General features: G+C 41.7%; 1 protein-coding gene across 1 annotated transcript in view; it reads right to left on the reverse strand.

The window, feature by feature from the left end:
* The window catches only part of Atp13a4 (ATPase 13A4), a 130,881-nt gene that overhangs the window by 6,322 nt on the left and 105,836 nt on the right, over positions 1-18,723 (reverse strand). The window contains exons 22-30 of the mRNA XM_021184681.2: positions 17,526-17,605; positions 15,675-15,717; positions 15,169-15,278; positions 13,173-13,269; positions 11,114-11,186; positions 7,100-7,271; positions 6,278-6,471; positions 5,013-5,101; positions 1,536-1,616 (exon numbers count right to left, since the gene is read on the reverse strand). Of these exons, the coding sequence (XP_021040340.1) occupies positions 1,536-1,616; positions 5,013-5,101; positions 6,278-6,471; positions 7,100-7,271; positions 11,114-11,186; positions 13,173-13,269; positions 15,169-15,278; positions 15,675-15,717; positions 17,526-17,605 (939 nt within the window). The remainder of the gene's footprint in view (positions 1-1,535; positions 1,617-5,012; positions 5,102-6,277; positions 6,472-7,099; positions 7,272-11,113; positions 11,187-13,172; positions 13,270-15,168; positions 15,279-15,674; positions 15,718-17,525; positions 17,606-18,723) is intronic.

The following is an 18,723-nucleotide window of genomic DNA, read 5'->3' on the forward strand; positions in this document are numbered from 1 at the left end:
AAAGTCAGCACAACTTCTACATGGGATTACCCGGTAAACCACTGGTTCTCAACCTGTGGGCCACTACCCCAGGATCACATACAGATATTTACATTTGGATTCATGTCAGTAGCAAAATTACAGTTATGACGTTGCAACAAAACATCTTTATGATGGGGGAGGTTATCACAGCATGAGGAACTGTATTAAGGGGTCATAGCATTAGGGAGGTTGAGAACCACCACAGCTCTAAATGGTGGGGACCACCCTTCTGCAACGCAGTCATAGTACACTCACATCAATCTAGTTGCTTTGGAGAATTATGGCGCAGCATAGTGTTTTCAGAGTGTGTGGCCTGAACCCAACACAGTAGAATCCCCTAGTAACCTGTTGGATGTACAAGCTCTCACACTTAGTCTACAGCTACTGAGCCAGACACATCAAGGGGAGGCCTTTGGAATCTGTGCTTCCCATTTCACCAAGCCTGCCAGGTGAGCATGATGCCCTCTGCTTTAGCATTCACTGCTTTAGCCTGCAGAGAGAGGCTCCAGTGCCCCAACGATGTCCTTTGTTCTTCCACCAACCACTGACCACTGTTCTACACAGGATGGAATGACCTTGGGAACTCTGTCTGCACAGTACTAGCTGAGAGGTCAAGTTTTAAGGAACTCACAGCCCACTGTGAATACTCCAGTTGCTGAAATACTTAAGTTCTACAACTCAAAGCAAAATGGAGAGAGAGAGAGAGAGAGAGAGAGAGAGAGAGAGAGAGAGAGAGAGAGAATACCTAACATTTCTCCTCTCCTTTATGGATGCCTTCATTGGGTATTTCCTTCCAATACCTGGCTTTGAAGAAGGGAGATTATATAGAATAATAAAGGATTGGTAATAAAAATATTTAGTAAAAATGATAATAATTAACCCAGTGGTAGAGTGCTTATCTAGCACATACAAGACCTTCAGTTCAGTCCTCAACACTGAAGACAAAACAAAAAAGGAAAAAAAACAAAGCCACATACAGAATGATTTTATTGATAGGAAATGTCTCAAATAGGAAAATCTATGGAGGCAGAAAGTGTGTTTCTGGCTGTCAAGGTGGAGAGGATGGGAATGAAAATCAATTGCTTATGGGTTGCAGGATTTTTGGGGGAGGGGGTTAAAATGGTTCTCGAACTGGGTAGTGTTGATGGCTGCACACTCAGCAACTATATTAAAAACCATTGATGCTTTAAAATGGTGAGTTTTATAGTACACAAATCATATCTCAATTTTAAAATGTGAATTCTATTTGTGCCTATATTGGGAAATTTTAGGAATGAATAGAACCCTAAATAACCTGAAAGCATCCTCCCTACTACACTTTATAGTCGAGCTAAATGATTACATGTTTTCTCATCAGAGAAGAGACACTGCACATTGTGCAGAGCCTTTGCACATTGAGTGAAGGAAAGACCATCACAGCTCTAAGTCTTTGCACATTAAGGTTGTTCCATTCACAACCTCCTGAAGAGCTGAGCCTGACTCACGCACACAGCAAACAGCCTGAGGGCACTTACCTCCACAGCAAGGGACACAACAAAGTTGGAGCTGATCATGATGAGAATGTAGACTCTCCACAGGACAGGAGTGCAGAGCAGCTGGCAGAAGATGAAGCACACTTAGTCTTAGAACAAATATGCTGGAAAAGTTTTTATGCTCACACTGTATATTTGTATAGGCTATATATCACAGCAAACACACATGCACACACACACACACACACTCACAAGCGATGGTTCACAGGTGAGAGCACTTGTGTCCTTTCAGAGGCACCCACATCATCATGTAGAATATAAATGGCATATGTATATAATACATATTGCATAGATAGATAGATAGATAGATAGATAGATAGATAGATAGATAGATAGAGAACTTATAAGTGTAGAAAACTGATGTTCATTTGAGAATTGTGACTCTTTTTTCCTTCTCTCTTAGTCTCTTTCATCTAAAATTTCTGCATTTACTGATTTTGGTCATTTTGAAAAAATAAATAATAGTAAACCCTTTTTATCCACTTGCTTTTTGGTTTTTGAAGAGGGAATTCAGGAATTCAGGAATGTCACTTTATCCCCAGGCACCTCTGAGGACACATGTGAGAAACTCCACTGTCACAATGTGGCCCTCTGCCCTTCAGTGCCATGTTTCTCTTCATCCAAGTCCTTCCTTGGAGTACTCAGTCAAAGCTGCTCTCCCAGGGCTTTGCCTATAGCAGCACACTCTGAGTCCTCATGAGGGTACCAACCAAAGGAGCGCATGAAGCTAAATCAAGCTCTTTTCATACTTCCTCTGCCTTCCTCCAACCCCCCTTCAGGCACAGTGCCTGATATATAAGTATGTAAATGGCCTAATGGAGGAATGGATACATGGATGCATGCATAGAAGGATGCATGGATGGATGGATGAATGATGGATGGATGGTTAGATAAATGGGTGGGTAGGTGGATGAGTGAATGCATGGATGGATACATAGAAGGATGCATGGATGGATTCATAGATGGATGGATGGATGATGGATGGATGATGGATGGAGAGATGGTTAGATAAATGGGTGGGAGGTGGATGGGTGGATGCATGGATAGATGCATGGATGGATGCATGGATAGATGGATGAATGATGGATGGATGGTAAGATAAATGGGTTGGTAGGTAGATGGGTGGATGCATGGATAGATGCATGGATGGATGCATGGATAGATGGATGAATGATGGATGGATGGTTAGATTAATGGGTGGGTTGGTGGATAGATTGATGTATGCATGGATGCATGCATGGATGAATGGATGAATGATGGATGGATGGTTAGCAAAATGGGTGGGTAGGTGGATGGGTGGATGCATGGATGGATGCATAGAAGGATGCATGGATGGATGCATAGATGGATGGATGAATAATGGATGGACGGATGGTTAGATAAATGGGTGGGTAGGTGGATAGATGAATGGATGCATGGGTGGATAGATGGATGGATAAGTCAAATAAACTCTGTTATATACTACATGCATGTCTTATACAATGCTTCATATGTCGATGGGAGTAAAAGCTGATGCAAACCTAGGGATAACAATGTTCTCTAAATTATTATTTAAAATCCATTTCTAGGAATTTATACTTGGCATATACTTGTACATGACTGAAAAGATATGTACATGGTTCTTCTACTGTGTCTTTGTAAGAGCAACAAATTAGAAACAGTTACATGTTAATAGGGGATTGCATACAAGTTATGGTATATGCACAATCTATATCATGAAATATAATGTAAATATATATGTAATAAAATGTTATGTCATAATTAAAAATAATGAGGAAGGACTTTATGTTAGTATGGTACAATTACCAAAGTATACTATTACATGAAAGAAATAAGGTACAGGACTGTGTATGTTGTTATAACAGCTATGAAAATGTTCCACTCAGCTCTCCTGCTGCTGGGAAGATAAATATACACAGCTATGAAAACGTTCCACTCAGGTCTCCCGCTGCTGAGAAGATAAATATTGGCCACCCCAAATAGTATACTCAACATCTATGACAGCCTTCACCTCAAAGCTGCACTTCCCATGGGCTACACAGGGTCAAAAAGGAAGATCAGCATGGATGCGGGTGAGGCTTGCTTCGCTAAGATATCGGGCACCCCTGATGGATGGTCTCTGCTTAATCCTTAAGTCATTGTGGACTGAGAGGCTTCTCATGGGACCCTCCTCCTCCCCTCTCCACCTCGCTGGCTTTGGTCTTCATGGTGGTCTGACACTTCTCCTTACATTCCCTGGCTTTTGCTCTTTCCTCCCACTGATACCTCCTACAATAAATAGATTCCTTGCATAGCACATCTCACTTGGACATCAGCATCTCTGGACATAGATGAATGGAATAGTTTGCTATCTTTGTGTAAAAATGCAGGAAAAGATTCACACACATAAGAAATACATGAACTTCTCTGCATAAGTATGAAATAAAGTGTAAAGATATGTAAAAAGCAGATGCCATACATTGCCTCCAGAGAGAAGCTAGGTTGGAAAGGATATTTTACTGTACTTAAATTTTTAAAAAATTTTAAACCATGTGAATGTATTTGTTAGTAACACACACACACTTAGGTTGTGAAACAGCATGATTCGATTCATAATAAACTTCATAAATTTGAGGCAAAGACCATTTGCAGTACATGAATTTTAAAAGGTGGAAGAATAATAATGTTATAGTTTTCCTTGCCTGAATAGACCACATTTCCTAAACTAGGCCCATATTTACTTAATAAAAAGGCTTGGTTTTAAACTAAATAATGCCTCTTTGTAGTCCTGCTGCCACAGACTCCACACAAGTTCTTGTCAAATAAAACCACAACCCCTTTATTCTGCCAGTGTACCAGTCTGACTGTAAGAGTCAAACACACACACACACATATATCATATCGATATAGACATACATAGACATAGATACACACACACTTTTCCTCACTTGAGTAGGTAAGATTATGGTATCTTGTGGGATTGCAAACTTGTCTCAGTTATGTTTTTTAAAATGTAAAAGAGAGAGAGAAAGACACCTTGAAATTAAGGAGTGAGGCTCTGTGAAAGCACCTTTTCAAATATAACTATGAAAGTACAAAAACACATGGATTTTAAAAGTAAGTACAGATTTGAGAATTAATCTCAAGACTCTTGCAGGCAAAATTTCGTTAAACAGCATTTGAAAGCAAAGCATGTGTAAGCTGACTTTTTTACCAATCTTTCAGGGAATTTTGTTTTCAATGAAAACTGGCTCAATACTTGTTCTAAGGCTATGTTTAGTCCCAGAATGTAACACTTGATGCAATCTTATTTCCTGATTAGCTTGAGTAAAAAATAGATATAAATCAGCCCTCTTTTAAACTCTGCCATTTCCAAGTTCCATAGGCAGTGCCGAGAGCCCCTGTCAGTTACGACAGTGACCTGCTATCGGAGGCTGGTGACAAAAATACTAACATCGTCATCTTCCAGAGGATACTTACGTCCAAACGCCTATGCATCTCTGGGATATCCGCAAATAGAATGAAAAGACATACGCCCATCTGTAAGATCAGCACAAGGACAAATATATCTGAGGAAACAAGAACACAAGCTATCATTTTGAGAATTCATCATGGGAAGCATCACATCTATTGACTGATATATTCTAGGTTAACTCTGATTACATTTACTTGACTTTTATATTCAAATACTGCATAATGGATGGAAGCGCTCATTTCTATGCAGTGGGTCTCACCTCTACAATCTCCATGCACGTCCTTGAGGGGGAGCCTTCTTTTACAACTATTTTACATTTCAATTAGTACAGGTGGTAAATATATATATTTACATATATATATATATATAAAATAACAATGGCAAAATGTCCCTTTAATACGTTTTTAAAGACATTTAAGTATCTTGCCTTAATACAAGTCTTCTGCCTCAAATCCATTTCTGGAAAACCAAGAATGCCATAAATACATGAGATTTTAAATTGTGATTATATAAAGATGAACATTCAACAGCTTCTTCATCCCAATGAGGAAAAAGACAAAATTACTCTTCCTGGAACAACTTCATATTGAGGATAGTGATCCTTCAACTTGTGCTTCTGAATTTTTATAATTAGAGGGTTAGTATCGATATACAAATATCTGTCTCGGAGGCTAGGACGGGTTCTCCTAAATAACCTCTCTGCCCCAAATTACTCCAGCCAAGAGGGTCCCCAATGATGCATGGTGGGTGGCCAGACGACTCCCAGTCTGCCACTACACAGTGCCATCCTGACCAGCCTTCATGACACCAAGTCCCAGCTGAGGTGTGACCCTTCTCATGTCTTCGGGGTGAATTCTGATAGATGGTTACAAGATCGGTCTTTACATTGAGCTTCTCAGCTAAGACTGATCCCAAGAGATATCACCCAAAGACAATGTCGGGTGGAACCATGGTAGGAAAAAGAATTTCTTTAAGGGGATGAGAGAGGCAGGGGAATGAGATCACAGTGGGTTTTTTTTGTTGTTGTTTTTTGTTTTGTTGTTGTTGTTGTTGTTGTTTCAGAGCTCTGAGTGGAAGTGAAGGATCTCTAGCTGAGACTGTGCTGGGCTAGGCTGGATGGGCTGGGCTGGACTGGGCTGGGCTGGACTGGGCTGGGCTGGGCTGGGCTGGGCTGTGCAGTTGCTTCCTTCCTGAGAGGCCTGAGCATACCTGCTCTAATGATCAGCAATGGTTAATAATCGTCCCTCTGCTCGAACACAGTGTCACTCACAGTTTGTATAGGTGGGCTGCCTAAATGGCTTTCCTTTAGAGAATACAAGAGCCACAAAGATACAGTTGATTGTTCCCAAAAACCATATTGTCGTATTCTCAAAACTCGCAAAGGTGCTGTTACTTCTGGTTTTCTCGGGAACGCTGAGAGATGCAGTTAAGGCTGAGGCGCTCTCATTTCTCACGGGGCAGACACTACAAAGAAAACCAAAAAAGCCAATGGAGTTCTCAGAACACATTTCCATCTGCGGGTCACCGTGGCAAGCACTGTTAAGAGCAAATATCCAGTATTTCATAATTGTTTAGTGAAGAAGACACAAGAAAAAAATAAGCACAGACAGATCTATAGTTTTGTATGTATGAGTAGTCAAATAGATACATAGGCAGATACCACCGCTACTTGTTCATTAAGCTGTTCATCCATCATGTGTACTAAGGATACAGGGGTAGAGGAGAGTAAATTCTGATTCGTCTTTTAAGAAACTTAAGAATCATTAATTAATGCCTACTTAATTAACATATACTTTATTGTTGAACAAGGCAGTTTTGAAAGGGAAAGATTTTGATCATTTTATTGGACACAGTTTAAACGAGGCTCTTTAAAGTGGGAGAACCAGGAAAGTTAGAATCCCTTATTAGTAATCAACACAGAACAAATTATGTAATAAAAGACAAATAATAGTTGGCAATCCCCCCCCCCAAAGGATTGAAGGGAATTAACACCCTTGGTAGGTGTAGACTCATTTGCCTCCCTTCATATGGGCCAGATAATGTTTGACAGAAGTCAGACTTCAAGGAGGTATATCTGAGGCCAGGCTGATACCTGTGATAGTCCATGATATACCAAGGCTGCTTCTGCACCAGGATGAAGCCCAAGATGTGCATGGCCAAACTGAGCAGGATGTTGAGGATAACCGAGAGCAGAAGAGGTGGTGAGATCAGCCGCCCTGCAGGTCTGAAAGGCACGAGCTTGGGGTTGGCGCCATTCAGATTCACTACGAAACAAATCCAAGGTTTGCATGCATGAGAGCAGGAATGTGTTGGGTTCTCGGCCATCAGAGTGGAACGACGAAGGCACTTGTCAAGCCTCCATCTGAGAAGATTCTTTTGGCACCAGATGGTAATTAACACAGAGACGTTCTACAACCCATCAGGACTGTGGGATGCTCAGCTCTAAATGGGATATCTGTGTCACAGCCCATTCTCCAAAAACTCTGGGATCTTTGCAAATGGGGTGGTTGGGAAGGGGCGGACAGAAAGGATGTACAGTGAGAGCTGATAGATGACGGTAATGAGACAGTGTCTTCAGGACACAGGGCAGTTGCACATGTGAGCTCACAGCAGCTGTGGCAGCATGCACAAGGTCTGTGCAAGTGTAGACCAGATCCAGCCCCAGCACAGAACAGGGAATTGGGCATAAAGCACTACCCCCACTGAGGAGCTATTGGCGACTGATAGCTTCTGGGAGAAGGGGAGTCAGTTTTCTCTAAGAGTATATCCCCAACTAAGTCAGCTACGCTCCAGCAGGAGAATACACATACAAGAACCTTTATTTGTCCAGCACACATCAGTCTTGACGGGATCATGATTTTACCGGACACTAAGTTGGTTGGGAAAGGAAGAAAAGAAGAACAGGGAGGAGTCTGGAGAGATGGTGAATGTGATAAAGAAAAGCATTGGAGTTAGAGAGGTGGCTCAGTGGTTACAAGCATTGGATGCTCCTGCAGAGGACCTGGGTTTGATTCCCAACACCCGCATGGTGGCTCACGACCATCTGTAACTCCAGTTACATGGGATCCAACACCCTTTTCTGGTCTCTGCAGGCACCAGGCACCCACAATGTCACTCTCTTTCTGTTTCCTTCAGATCAAAATGTAAAACTCTCAGCTACTTCTTTAGCACCATGTCTGCCTGTGTATCTCAGGTGGGAGGTAATATGAGGTGGTGCTGATGTAGGTAGGACCTCGGTCACCTAAGATTTGGATTTCATGGGATAGAAGTTACTAAAAGCTTTTGTTTGCACTTTTTTACTATTGTTACTGTGGTGGGAGGGCATGTGTCACACTGCACGTGTGTGATCACAGGACCTATCTCTGGAGTGGTTTCATTTTCTCCTCCCACTTTCGTGTGGGTGCTGAACCCACATCTCCAGGCTTGCGAGGCAAGCATCTTTACCTGCTGATCCATCTTGCTAGACCATACTGGACCATCTTAAGCGAAAGAGTGGCATCATAATATTTACATTCTAACAAAAACTATTCTGTGTGAAAGGTAAATGGAACCGCCAAAGAGAGTTTGCATAGAAATACTTTAGGGCAGCCTGTAACTTTCTATGGAACTTTTTTAAAAAGAGCAGTGAGGTTGTCAGCAAGAATGAAAGCCAGAGCAATTGTATGGGCAATGCTGTCCTGGCCCACCCAACAAAATAGGAGAGTGTGGTTATATTGCACTGACAAAAAAATGGAGCTGGGATGTGATGTGAAGAGACACCATAACCATGGCAACTTTTATAAAGGAAAGCATTTCATTGGGCCTGGCTTACAATTCAGAGGTTTAGTCCATTATCATCATAGCAGGGAGTAAGGCACACAGTCGGACATGGTGCTAGAGAGGTAGCTAATAGTTCTACATCTAGAACCTTAAGCAGCAGGAATAAAGCAACACTGGGCCTGGCTTGGGATTTTGAAACCCCAAAGCCCATCTCAGTGATACATTTCCTTCAACAAGGCCACACCTCCTAATCTCTCTCAGGTAGTATCACCCCCTAGTGTCCAGGAATTCAAACATACCACCCTATGGAGGCCATTTCTATTCAAACCACTCACTACAGAAATTTATATGTATTAGACGGAAAGACTGAGAAAAAAAAAGAGAGAGAAACTCAGAATCGTTCTTTGATTTGAGTAACTAGGGAGGTAGTGATGTTATCTCATAGACTGTATGACATAAAAAGAAAAGGACAGTTTTGCCTCTCTTCTCCTGTTTCACTGACATACCCCAAATTCCTGGAGCATTAAGTAGCACAGACAAACCACTCAGTAAGTTCATATAACTAGGTCTGGAAGAATTGAGGGTTTAGCTCCACTATGTCCTGTGCGGGCCCTGCTAAATATGCAAAGCTGGGTGCTTCTTCATTGCAGAGCTCCAGATAATCATCTTGTCTGCAGATATAAACTAAGGATTCATCACACAGAGATGAGTTTAAAGTCCTGTAGCTAGTTGGCATCCCTTCAAGATAGGGTGCAAGCTGAAGTGACAATGCTCTGAGAACAGGGTTTAAGGAGATTAAAACAGAAAGATGGAAGCTGTATCATTTAAGTGGTAGATAAACCAGGAGAGTGTGGTATCACTAAAGTGAAAAGAAAGGAACCTTTTCAGGTAAGAGAGTGGTGTTGCGAGGCCAGTGCTGGAGAAGACATGGCCATCGCTATAAACTACAGACAGGCATGGACAACTTGGGCAGCCACAGGCAGGGGAGTGACCGAGTGGAGATCATTTCCTCCCCCTGAGATGTTCTTGTGTAGTTCTGTGCATGGTTTGAGAATGAATTGTCATGAGAGCTGTTAAAATTACAGAAGAAAAGGCATGAAAGCAAGACCACTGCACATGTAAAAAGAGCGGAACCTTTGCAGCAAGTTAGCCATTTTCACACTCCTGGACAGTGATCCCTGGGGTGACTCATAAAGGACACCTATTACCGCTGAACTCTCAAAGCAAAGTGGACAGTGGAATTGAAGACCCATGTTCACACGAAGCCCTACACACAGATGTCCAAAGCAGTTTTTGTCTTAGCCTGTCAAAACTTGAAAGCAACAAAGTTGTCCTTCAGTAGGTGAAGGGAGAAATAAACTGGCATAGAGACATCAGAATATCATTCAGCACACTAAAGGGGTAAACTTCCAATTATGTAAGGTGTGTAGAAACCTCGAATGTATAGAGTTATTATATGAAAAAGGCTGATCTGAATGGCCTGGTGTGTATATAATTCCAACTGCAGAAGTTTCTGGAGAGGTGTAGAGACTGTTAAAAGACCACGGTGGTTGTCATAAGTTTGGGGGAAGGAAGAACAAAAAAAAAAGCATAAAACATTTTTGAAGGTAAACACTCTGTATGGTAGCACAATGATAGACATCTGCCATATGACATGTCCAAACTCATAGAGTTCAAATTAAGAGTAAACCCAAATGCAGACTATGAGCTTTGGAGGAATAATAATGCACAGATGCGTGGAGGTCAATGTGCCTTCCTTGGGACAGGAATGAGGCTTGCAATAGGGAAAGCTGTGTCTACTTGGAAGGGAGAGGTGCAAAAGAAATCTCTGTACCTTGGTCTCAACATTGCTAGCAACCTAAAATAGCTTGAAAATGCATTCATACATTGAAATTTTTCCCTATGTAGGAGACAATCCACATACTCATTAGACAGGTGGGAGGTGGGAGCGTTATGATGACAGAATTGCCCTTAAGTGCCACTTTCCGTGGCAAGAGGCGGCAATTCGGAGGTCATTAAGATCAAGGCCATTCAGCTCTACAAGCGAAGCACATTTCAACTGCATCTACACTGAAAAAGCACACCCAAGTCATTGCCTAGTTCCCAGGTGCTTTTTCATTTTGGTTGATTAGTGCCCATTTATAGAAGTTCTATACTTCAGGGGAAAGGCAAAAAGCTAGCTTCCCCTTTCTTAACAATTTCTTTTAATAGAATTGAATATTCTGTGGCCACACCCCATCTCTGGGACTAAACTATACAATCCTGCTGCTGACAGACAGCCCTTCCTGGGGTGGAGGGAAGGGAGTAGGGAGAAGTGCCTCCAGGCAGAAAGTTTTAAAGTTCTTACTTGTTACACCAATAAGAGTCGTGATGGCCAGATCCTGGAATAGAAACTGGTAATTTGAAAGGCTGTTTGTCTTCTGCAAACCAAAAGGAAAGCAGATTAAAGAATGATAAGTGTGTGGATGAAGCTTAACAAGAATCGCATTGTGTCTCCCTATAACTTTAAATTTTTTTCAAGCTTACTGAGGACATGCCACGGTTCGGGTTAGTGAGTGGTGGAGGCTGTGGAGGGTGGTAGGGAGACCCATGTATGTGAAAGCCTCTAACTTCAGAACAACTTCCTGTGTGTGCTTCCCAGGCAAGGTGTCCTACATCCGGGATACCCAGAGCTAAGGGGACCACATGCTAGATCTGTCCTGTCCCTTTACTGATGACTAACAGAACGTGTGGGTTTGGTCTGGTGCAATAAACCATGCGTCCCCAATAGTCACACGTAACAGCTGTTTGGTAATCTTACACAGTCTTCCCTGATAGAAAGTCAGAGCAACTGAATTCACAACATGCATCTTGGGCATTGTTAGGTGAGATGCTATACACTATTAATAAATTGTCTCACTGTTCTTACAAAAGAATGTTTGAGCCTCTGACTTCAGGCATGTTGCTTCCCTGCTCTCGAACTAGAGAGAAACGGAGACCATAGTATGCCATATTGAATTATACTTTTGAGGGCAATAAACTGTTGGGATTCCAAAATAGGATCCAATTCCCACAAGCAGCTTAACCTCTAGTGCCCTCATCAGAGAGGCTGAAAACCTATCTGAAACCAAGGTTTTGAGACCAGGAGCTTGACCCGAGGAGAGAGAAAATACGAAGCAAAGAGGAGACTGGATAAGATATCTGCAGGGACGGCTCCCTTCCTTAGTGTTGGAAAGTGAGCTCGCACATGGAAATCACACATAAATAGTGACCTCTGTTCTCTTTTATAGCCTGTTAAATGATAAGAGCCACCACAGGATACACGTGTTCATTTTTATATCATGACCCGCCAATTTCCACATCTGTGTATCTAGGGAATGAGAGCTATGCTAGGTTATTGAAAGTCAGTTGCTAAGCTTTCGTGACTGTTAAGATTTGGATGTTAGACACAGCTTTTTAAAAACTACTTAAATCGTGCAAACATGCCACTAAATGAATTGCATAGCATGAAGGTGGGATACATGCAAGGCTTGGTGCTATTGACTTCCTTGCTCCATTTGTTTTTCTGTTATCTATGCTCCTGGGTTATTTCTAGCTCCTGTGTCTATATGGCACATAGGTGTGTCCTGCTACTGTATGTTACCATTTGGGTGTTCCAGGTGGGTGGCTGGATAGTCACTACCCTGAAACTACAAAGGGAAGTCTGCTGTGATGACTAATGTCTGCTGCCAACTTGGAACACTTAGGTAAAGGAACTTCAACTGAAAAACTGACTCCATCAGATTAGCCTATGGACAGGTCAGTGTGATGTTTCCTTGATTGTTAATTGATAAAGGACGACCCAGGTTACTGTGGCCCCGGGCCATCCCTGGGAAGACAGGACTAGGCTATGTATGTAAAGGAGCTGAGCAAGCTAGGGAAAGCAAGCCTGTGAGCAGTGTTTCTCCGTTGGTTTCTGCTTCCCACTCCTGCCTTGAGTTACTGTATTTATTCCTATGAGAAATGTACAGAAACCTATAAGCTAAATAATCTCTTTCCTCCCCCTTAGTTGCTTTTGTTTGGCTCATATTTTATCACAGTAACAGAGAATCAAGCTAGAACACCAGTTATTAAAGCACTACTCCAGTCCTAGAATCCACTCTTAAATAAATAGAATTGGGAAAGCAGATACCTGATCCACACAGTGAACATTACAATGAGAATAAAATGACATTATATTCTGTCCCTCGGTTGTCACTTGATGTTGTGTCTCTATATCAGAGAGCCATGGCTTGTCCTGCAGGTCCATCTAGTCCTGACTTATTTTGTGAGCTCTTGGGGACACTTTTAGAAGGATCCTTGGTACACAAACATCCAGGCATTTTTTGCCCACTGGCTCAACTACTTGCTTTAGTTCTCACTAAAGGAGGCTTGGTCCCAAGTCATACCCAGTAGAGCAGCAGAACACCAACATACTGAATCATGCTGTAGAGGGCCATGTACTTAAACATGCAAAAGGATGTAACGAGAGCAGCACGGCCTTCCCTGTGGAAAAAAAAGCAATGAGAGCAGATGAAGCAAGTGGGGGAGAGAAACTGGGTGTTATTCTGTGTGTGTGTGTGTGTGTGTGTGTGTGTGTGTGTGTGTGTGTGTGTATGTTTCTGATCTGAACTTAGAACAACAAAAATAGATAAAAAGCCAGACATCTGGTTATATGATAGCTTGTCTCCAACTGTGCACAGCCTTGAGCCAGTGGGAGCTAAATGCCTGGTTTTTTTGGAAAAGAGCAGTTCTTGGCCAGTGTCCACAGCCTTGACCCAGCAATGGACTCTGATTTACGGTTACTTGTGTCCATTGTGTATGAAATTGGTTCAGTCCTTGAACTCAGAGCCGGGGGACCTGGGAGCCAGTCTCAGACCTCATACACGTGTGCTAATAGGATTCGGAAGGTCACTCCCCTGCCTCAGTTTCTGCATCTGTGAACTAAGGGAAGTAAATAAGGTGTGGGAGCATTTTCAAGCAGGTGCTTTGGGAATTTGGCAAATGTGTGATCCAAATTTCACCTCAGAAATTCTAATTTTTGCTGCACTAAAAATGGTGTGTACGTTCAAATCACCTGTGCCTTGGATTTAAATAGACTGGACGCAATGAGCGTGTTCCTTTCTTTGTGCTGTTGGCTGGTGCTGAACAAATACAATATTCAAGCACAAAACAGACCACATTCTATTTTATTTGGGATTGGGGCTGCAACTTTAATTTACTTGGTATAGTAACCTCCTATTTGTTCAAACCAGGTCCTGCTGCTGTCATTGGCTCTGCCAGGGAAGTAATTTCTTCCTGTTTCTCACCTGTTAGAGTGAGGTTTCCCCAAGCAGCTTACTCCTCTTTCCCAGCCACGATATGGCCTTTATACTACCCATTATATTTTTGCTAGCACATAGGAATCTCTGGGACAGTTGTCTTTACTAACATCCCTTACATCCTGACACTAAGTTGCAACTCAACAAACCCTACTCGAGTGCATGGAGAAACAAGGAGGCTAGCCAACTCATTATATTAATATGGCAGAAAAAGTATGCTAGTAGATAAAACATGATCTCCAGCCATCTGTGGTCTCTGGCCATGGGCACATCACTTACGTTAACTACTCTTAGTTTCTTTATTTATGAAAGATATACTAATCATGTCTCCATCTGTAGGATATTTTTAATATGCTATCAGACACATTTTAAATTATAAACATATGCTATCTGTATTGACGGAGATTGACCACTATGCTGTTCCTACTATTCAAGCTAAATATACCAGCAGTACAAATATAGAACCAAGGTGAATTCAGTGGGCACAGCAAGAAGTAATAAAGACTTTTTAAAGACTGGGGATGAGAAAGGTACCCCAAGGAAACACAAAGAGCCAAGAGGGGGAAAAAAAAACAAGTGGGTTTTCCCAATCTCCCAGGAACATGCATCAAAACAAAATTGCTAATGTAATTCAAAGTAGTGACAACCTTTTTTAAAAAAAAAAAAAAAAAAAAGATCTAACTTGGCTGGATAGTGGTGGCCCATGCGCTTACTCTCAGCACTTGGGAGGCAGAGACAGGCATATCTCTGTGAATTCAAGGCCAGTATGGTGTACACAGAGAGTTTAAAGACAGCCAGGGCTATACAGAGAAATTCTGACTCAAACAAAGAAAAGAAAGAGAAAGAAAAAGATACAATCAATGACTTTTACTGGAAACAGCACTGTTCTCCCAACATTATTTTTACCCCTTCCCCAACAACATTATTTATGACTCTTTTGAAATCTATTAGGCAGAAGAATGTTTATATTTTTACAGAAAGCACCCTCTCTACACATAGCTCTTCTGCTTTTCCCCAGAAGAATAATATTGTCTGCACCCAAAAGTCAAAAGAGAAAATAATACGAGGGAAAACAAGCTCTTACTTGATGAGATGTGGCACGCATTCAATGTTTGGAGTCTTGGAAGTGAAAGGAGAGGCCACCGATGCCTCCTGCTCTGATAAAGAGATGCCGACATGAGCCATCTTCAGGGCCTGAAAGCAAAGAGTCTGTTAATTGCCTACGTACACATACACTACACACACACACACACATATACACATACACACACATATACACATACACACACACATACACACACACATACACACACACACACACACACACACACAGTGGCCACAAGGTAACCTGAGACACTAAACCAGACTCTACCCTGCCTGCCATTTCAGAAAGAAATGCCACTAGACACCTACCAAGGAGAGGGTTCTAGAGCCAAGCTGGATATTATTTAACATTTAGTAACCAGTGACTCATTTAGTAGCTTTGATCAAAACTTTCCCAAGTCCTTGGTGCCAGTTTATCCATCCATAAAAAGATATCCATCCCAAGTATTTTGGAGAAATTGTGGCCCCACGCTGATAGCTACTTACCCCACAGTCATTGGCACCATCTCCACACATACCTACAAAGTAGCTTTAAAAAAAGAAGAAGAAGAAGAAGACCAAGTGAATTGAATTGTAGAGATCAAGGCTGGTTTATTCACAAAGCTAATTTCTCTAGTTTTTTTTTTAAAGGTAACCAACCTTACTTAAGGGTTTAAACATTTTATTATAAGGATATTCCCCCTAAGAGACTGGTCGATGCCATGTGTGACTGCATAGTTCTCACAATGGATGAGAAACCTAGGACATCCCTGGGCACTTCATAGGCACTTCACTGATTATAGAACAGTTTTCTCCTTCACAAAAATAACCATTCATGAGACAGCACAGTCCGGTGGTTGCAGGATTTTATCAAGACACCAGATCTAGGTTTTAGTCTTCTCGCTTTGCCATTTTTAACATCAATTGCTAGACTGGAAAGTGGCTAGTTAAGTCACACTCATGAGCACTGGGTTTTGGAGGAAATGCACCCTGCCAGTGGTCATGAAGCACCAGGCCCAGATGTTGAAGAAAGAAAGCAGAGGTCTGCTTTGGCATGGTGTTGATGGTTGGGTGAACCCTCTTGTCTGGAACTGTTGTTGGCTAAGATAATGAATGGTCGGTTTCTTAGTTCAAGTACTCACAGGATGTGTTGTGCTTTGCTTTTACACTGCTATAAGTAGCCAGTTTACTCTGAATCCCTTTTGTAGTTTTCAACCATGAGAAGACAGGGCTCTCTAAGTAGAGAAGCTGCCTTAATGACTAAATCATGTAATTGGGAAGATGGAGTTAGAGTGGGGGTCACATTGATATGGTCCACCATGAGTTTTCCTTAAAAGGAAATATGTTGTCAAAAGGTAGAACCCTGGACACTCATTTCATCTGAAAATGAAGACTCTTGGTATTGAAGTGTCCTAATGATGTGATAGAAAGATGCTTTAGCATAAGAATATTTTAATGTTGAGCTATGTGATGATCCTCTATACTATAATTGGGATGATAGATTATGAATACGGAGCCTAAATTCCTGTTCCTTCAGTGTCTGAGCTCATACCCTTCCTGTCTCAGTTCACACCCGTACCCTTTTTGTGACCCTGTATTCTCGTATAACAGTTCTTAGCTTTGGGTGCAACAATGACTTGTGTGAGGAGCTTTCCCAAAATGCTGTGTTCGGGACCCACAGAATCAACTAAATAGGGCTCATGGGGCTCACAGAAACTTAATCAACAATCATGGACTGTATAGGGGTCTGAGCTAGGTCCTCTGCATATATGCTATGGTTGTGTAGTTTGATATTTTTATGGTATCCCTAAAAGTGGGAGTGGGAATGACCCTGATGCTTTTGTTTATGACTGAGATGCCTGTCTTCCTACTGGGTCACCTTGTCCAGCCTTGAGATGAGGGTTTGTGCCTAGCTTTATTGTAATTTGTTATGCCATGATATGATGATATCCCTGGGAGGCCTGGTGTTTTGGTTTGGCTTTTTTTTTTTTAATAATGAAAGAAGAATCTTTCTGAGGGAGAGGGGAGCTGAAGAGAGAACTGGAAGGAGTGAAGGTAGGGGAAACTGTGGTCAGCATGTGACATACATAAAAAATAAAAATTTTAAAAAGAAAAATGCTGTGTTCCAACCTCACATGAACAACAAAGTCAGGGAAGCATAGAACACATACTGCTACTTTTCTTAAGTTTCCCAGTGACTGTCACCTGCCCTGTGTCAGAACCCCAGCTCTAACATAGCTACCCAGCTCCTTGGACCTGTTCCATCTCGGTTACTGCGTGAGGCCTCCATCAGTTCAAGCCTCTCCCATACCCTGACTGCCACACCTCCATCACTTCATATTGGGCAAAACCACTTACTCCAGTTTCTGGAATTCTTCCACCAGGCTTGACTTTTGCCCAGGAGACATTCTTGCAAAGATGGTCCCATTGATCAGTATCTGTAAGCACCACCACAACAGAAAAATCAAGGAAAAATGTTTTATGAGGGCAGCTAGTCACACACAAAGCACAGAACATTGGCTAGTGGTATTCATGAATGGCGAAAGTTTGTTCCCAGTGAAATAATTCCTCCTTCTTCTCCTCCTCTTGCTCCTTTTCCTCCTTTTCCTCTGCCTCCTCCTTTTCCTGTCCCCCCTCCTCTTTCTCCTCTTCTTCTTTGTATTTTAAAGATGGACATTGAGACTTATGTTTTCAAATAAACCCAATGAAAACAAAATATAAGTATTTATAAAAATAGTTTATTTTTTTTAAATGCCCCGTGTAATTGAACCCAGCTGCCATGGGGAATACTGCCTTCTCTAGCATATCCTGAAAAATCTTGAGCTTCACAGAAAGTTGAACCAATGGAATCCGAGGTATTACAATCGAGACATACAGCAGGACCCAGGAGAAGGCAAAGACGCAGCTGCTTCCCAGAAAATTGTTCATAACTAGCTGAAAATCACCAGGTGATGAAATAAAGACTATTTGTGATTTAATAATGTTATATGAGCTTGACCAATTATGAAACTCAGCTTCAATCCCAAACTTAGGGAGCCCTGGAATGTGGATGGTCAGAGGGTATAGTATCCTGTACTGGTTTCTCTTCTTCACACTTTTAAGTTCTATATGACAGCAATGTGCCCCTTGTCTCTATGGCTGTAAACTCAGTTCAGCATATAGTCAAAGTCTATTGTTTATAAATGAGTTACTTGCCCTTATGATGAGTTTACTTGTGTAAAAATAGCTTTAAGTTTGGCATTTTTAAAAAGGGGGTCTTCTACCACAAACATAATGGTGCTCTTCTATCTTTGCCTGCCTTTCTGTTCCACCTCTGGGCTCCTACTAAACTGTGAAATGCCTATCCTGTGGCAACATGGTAAGAGCTGTGCAGTGCCAAATCTTCCTTACATTTTCCTAGGGCTGGCATAAAGTTCATTCCTCGGGTTTATTATTTTCAAATCTAATAGGAAATAAGAGTAACTTTTCAAAAACCATTCCCCTCTTTTGTGATGTATAGAACTAGATAGCTTTTGTTTTGTTTTGTTTCTTTTTGTTTTTGTTTTATCCATGACCA

The sequence above is a fragment of the Mus caroli genome, chromosome 16 (genome assembly GCF_900094665.2).
Source record: "Mus caroli chromosome 16, CAROLI_EIJ_v1.1, whole genome shotgun sequence".
Classification (NCBI taxonomy): Eukaryota; Metazoa; Chordata; class Mammalia; order Rodentia; family Muridae; genus Mus; species Mus caroli.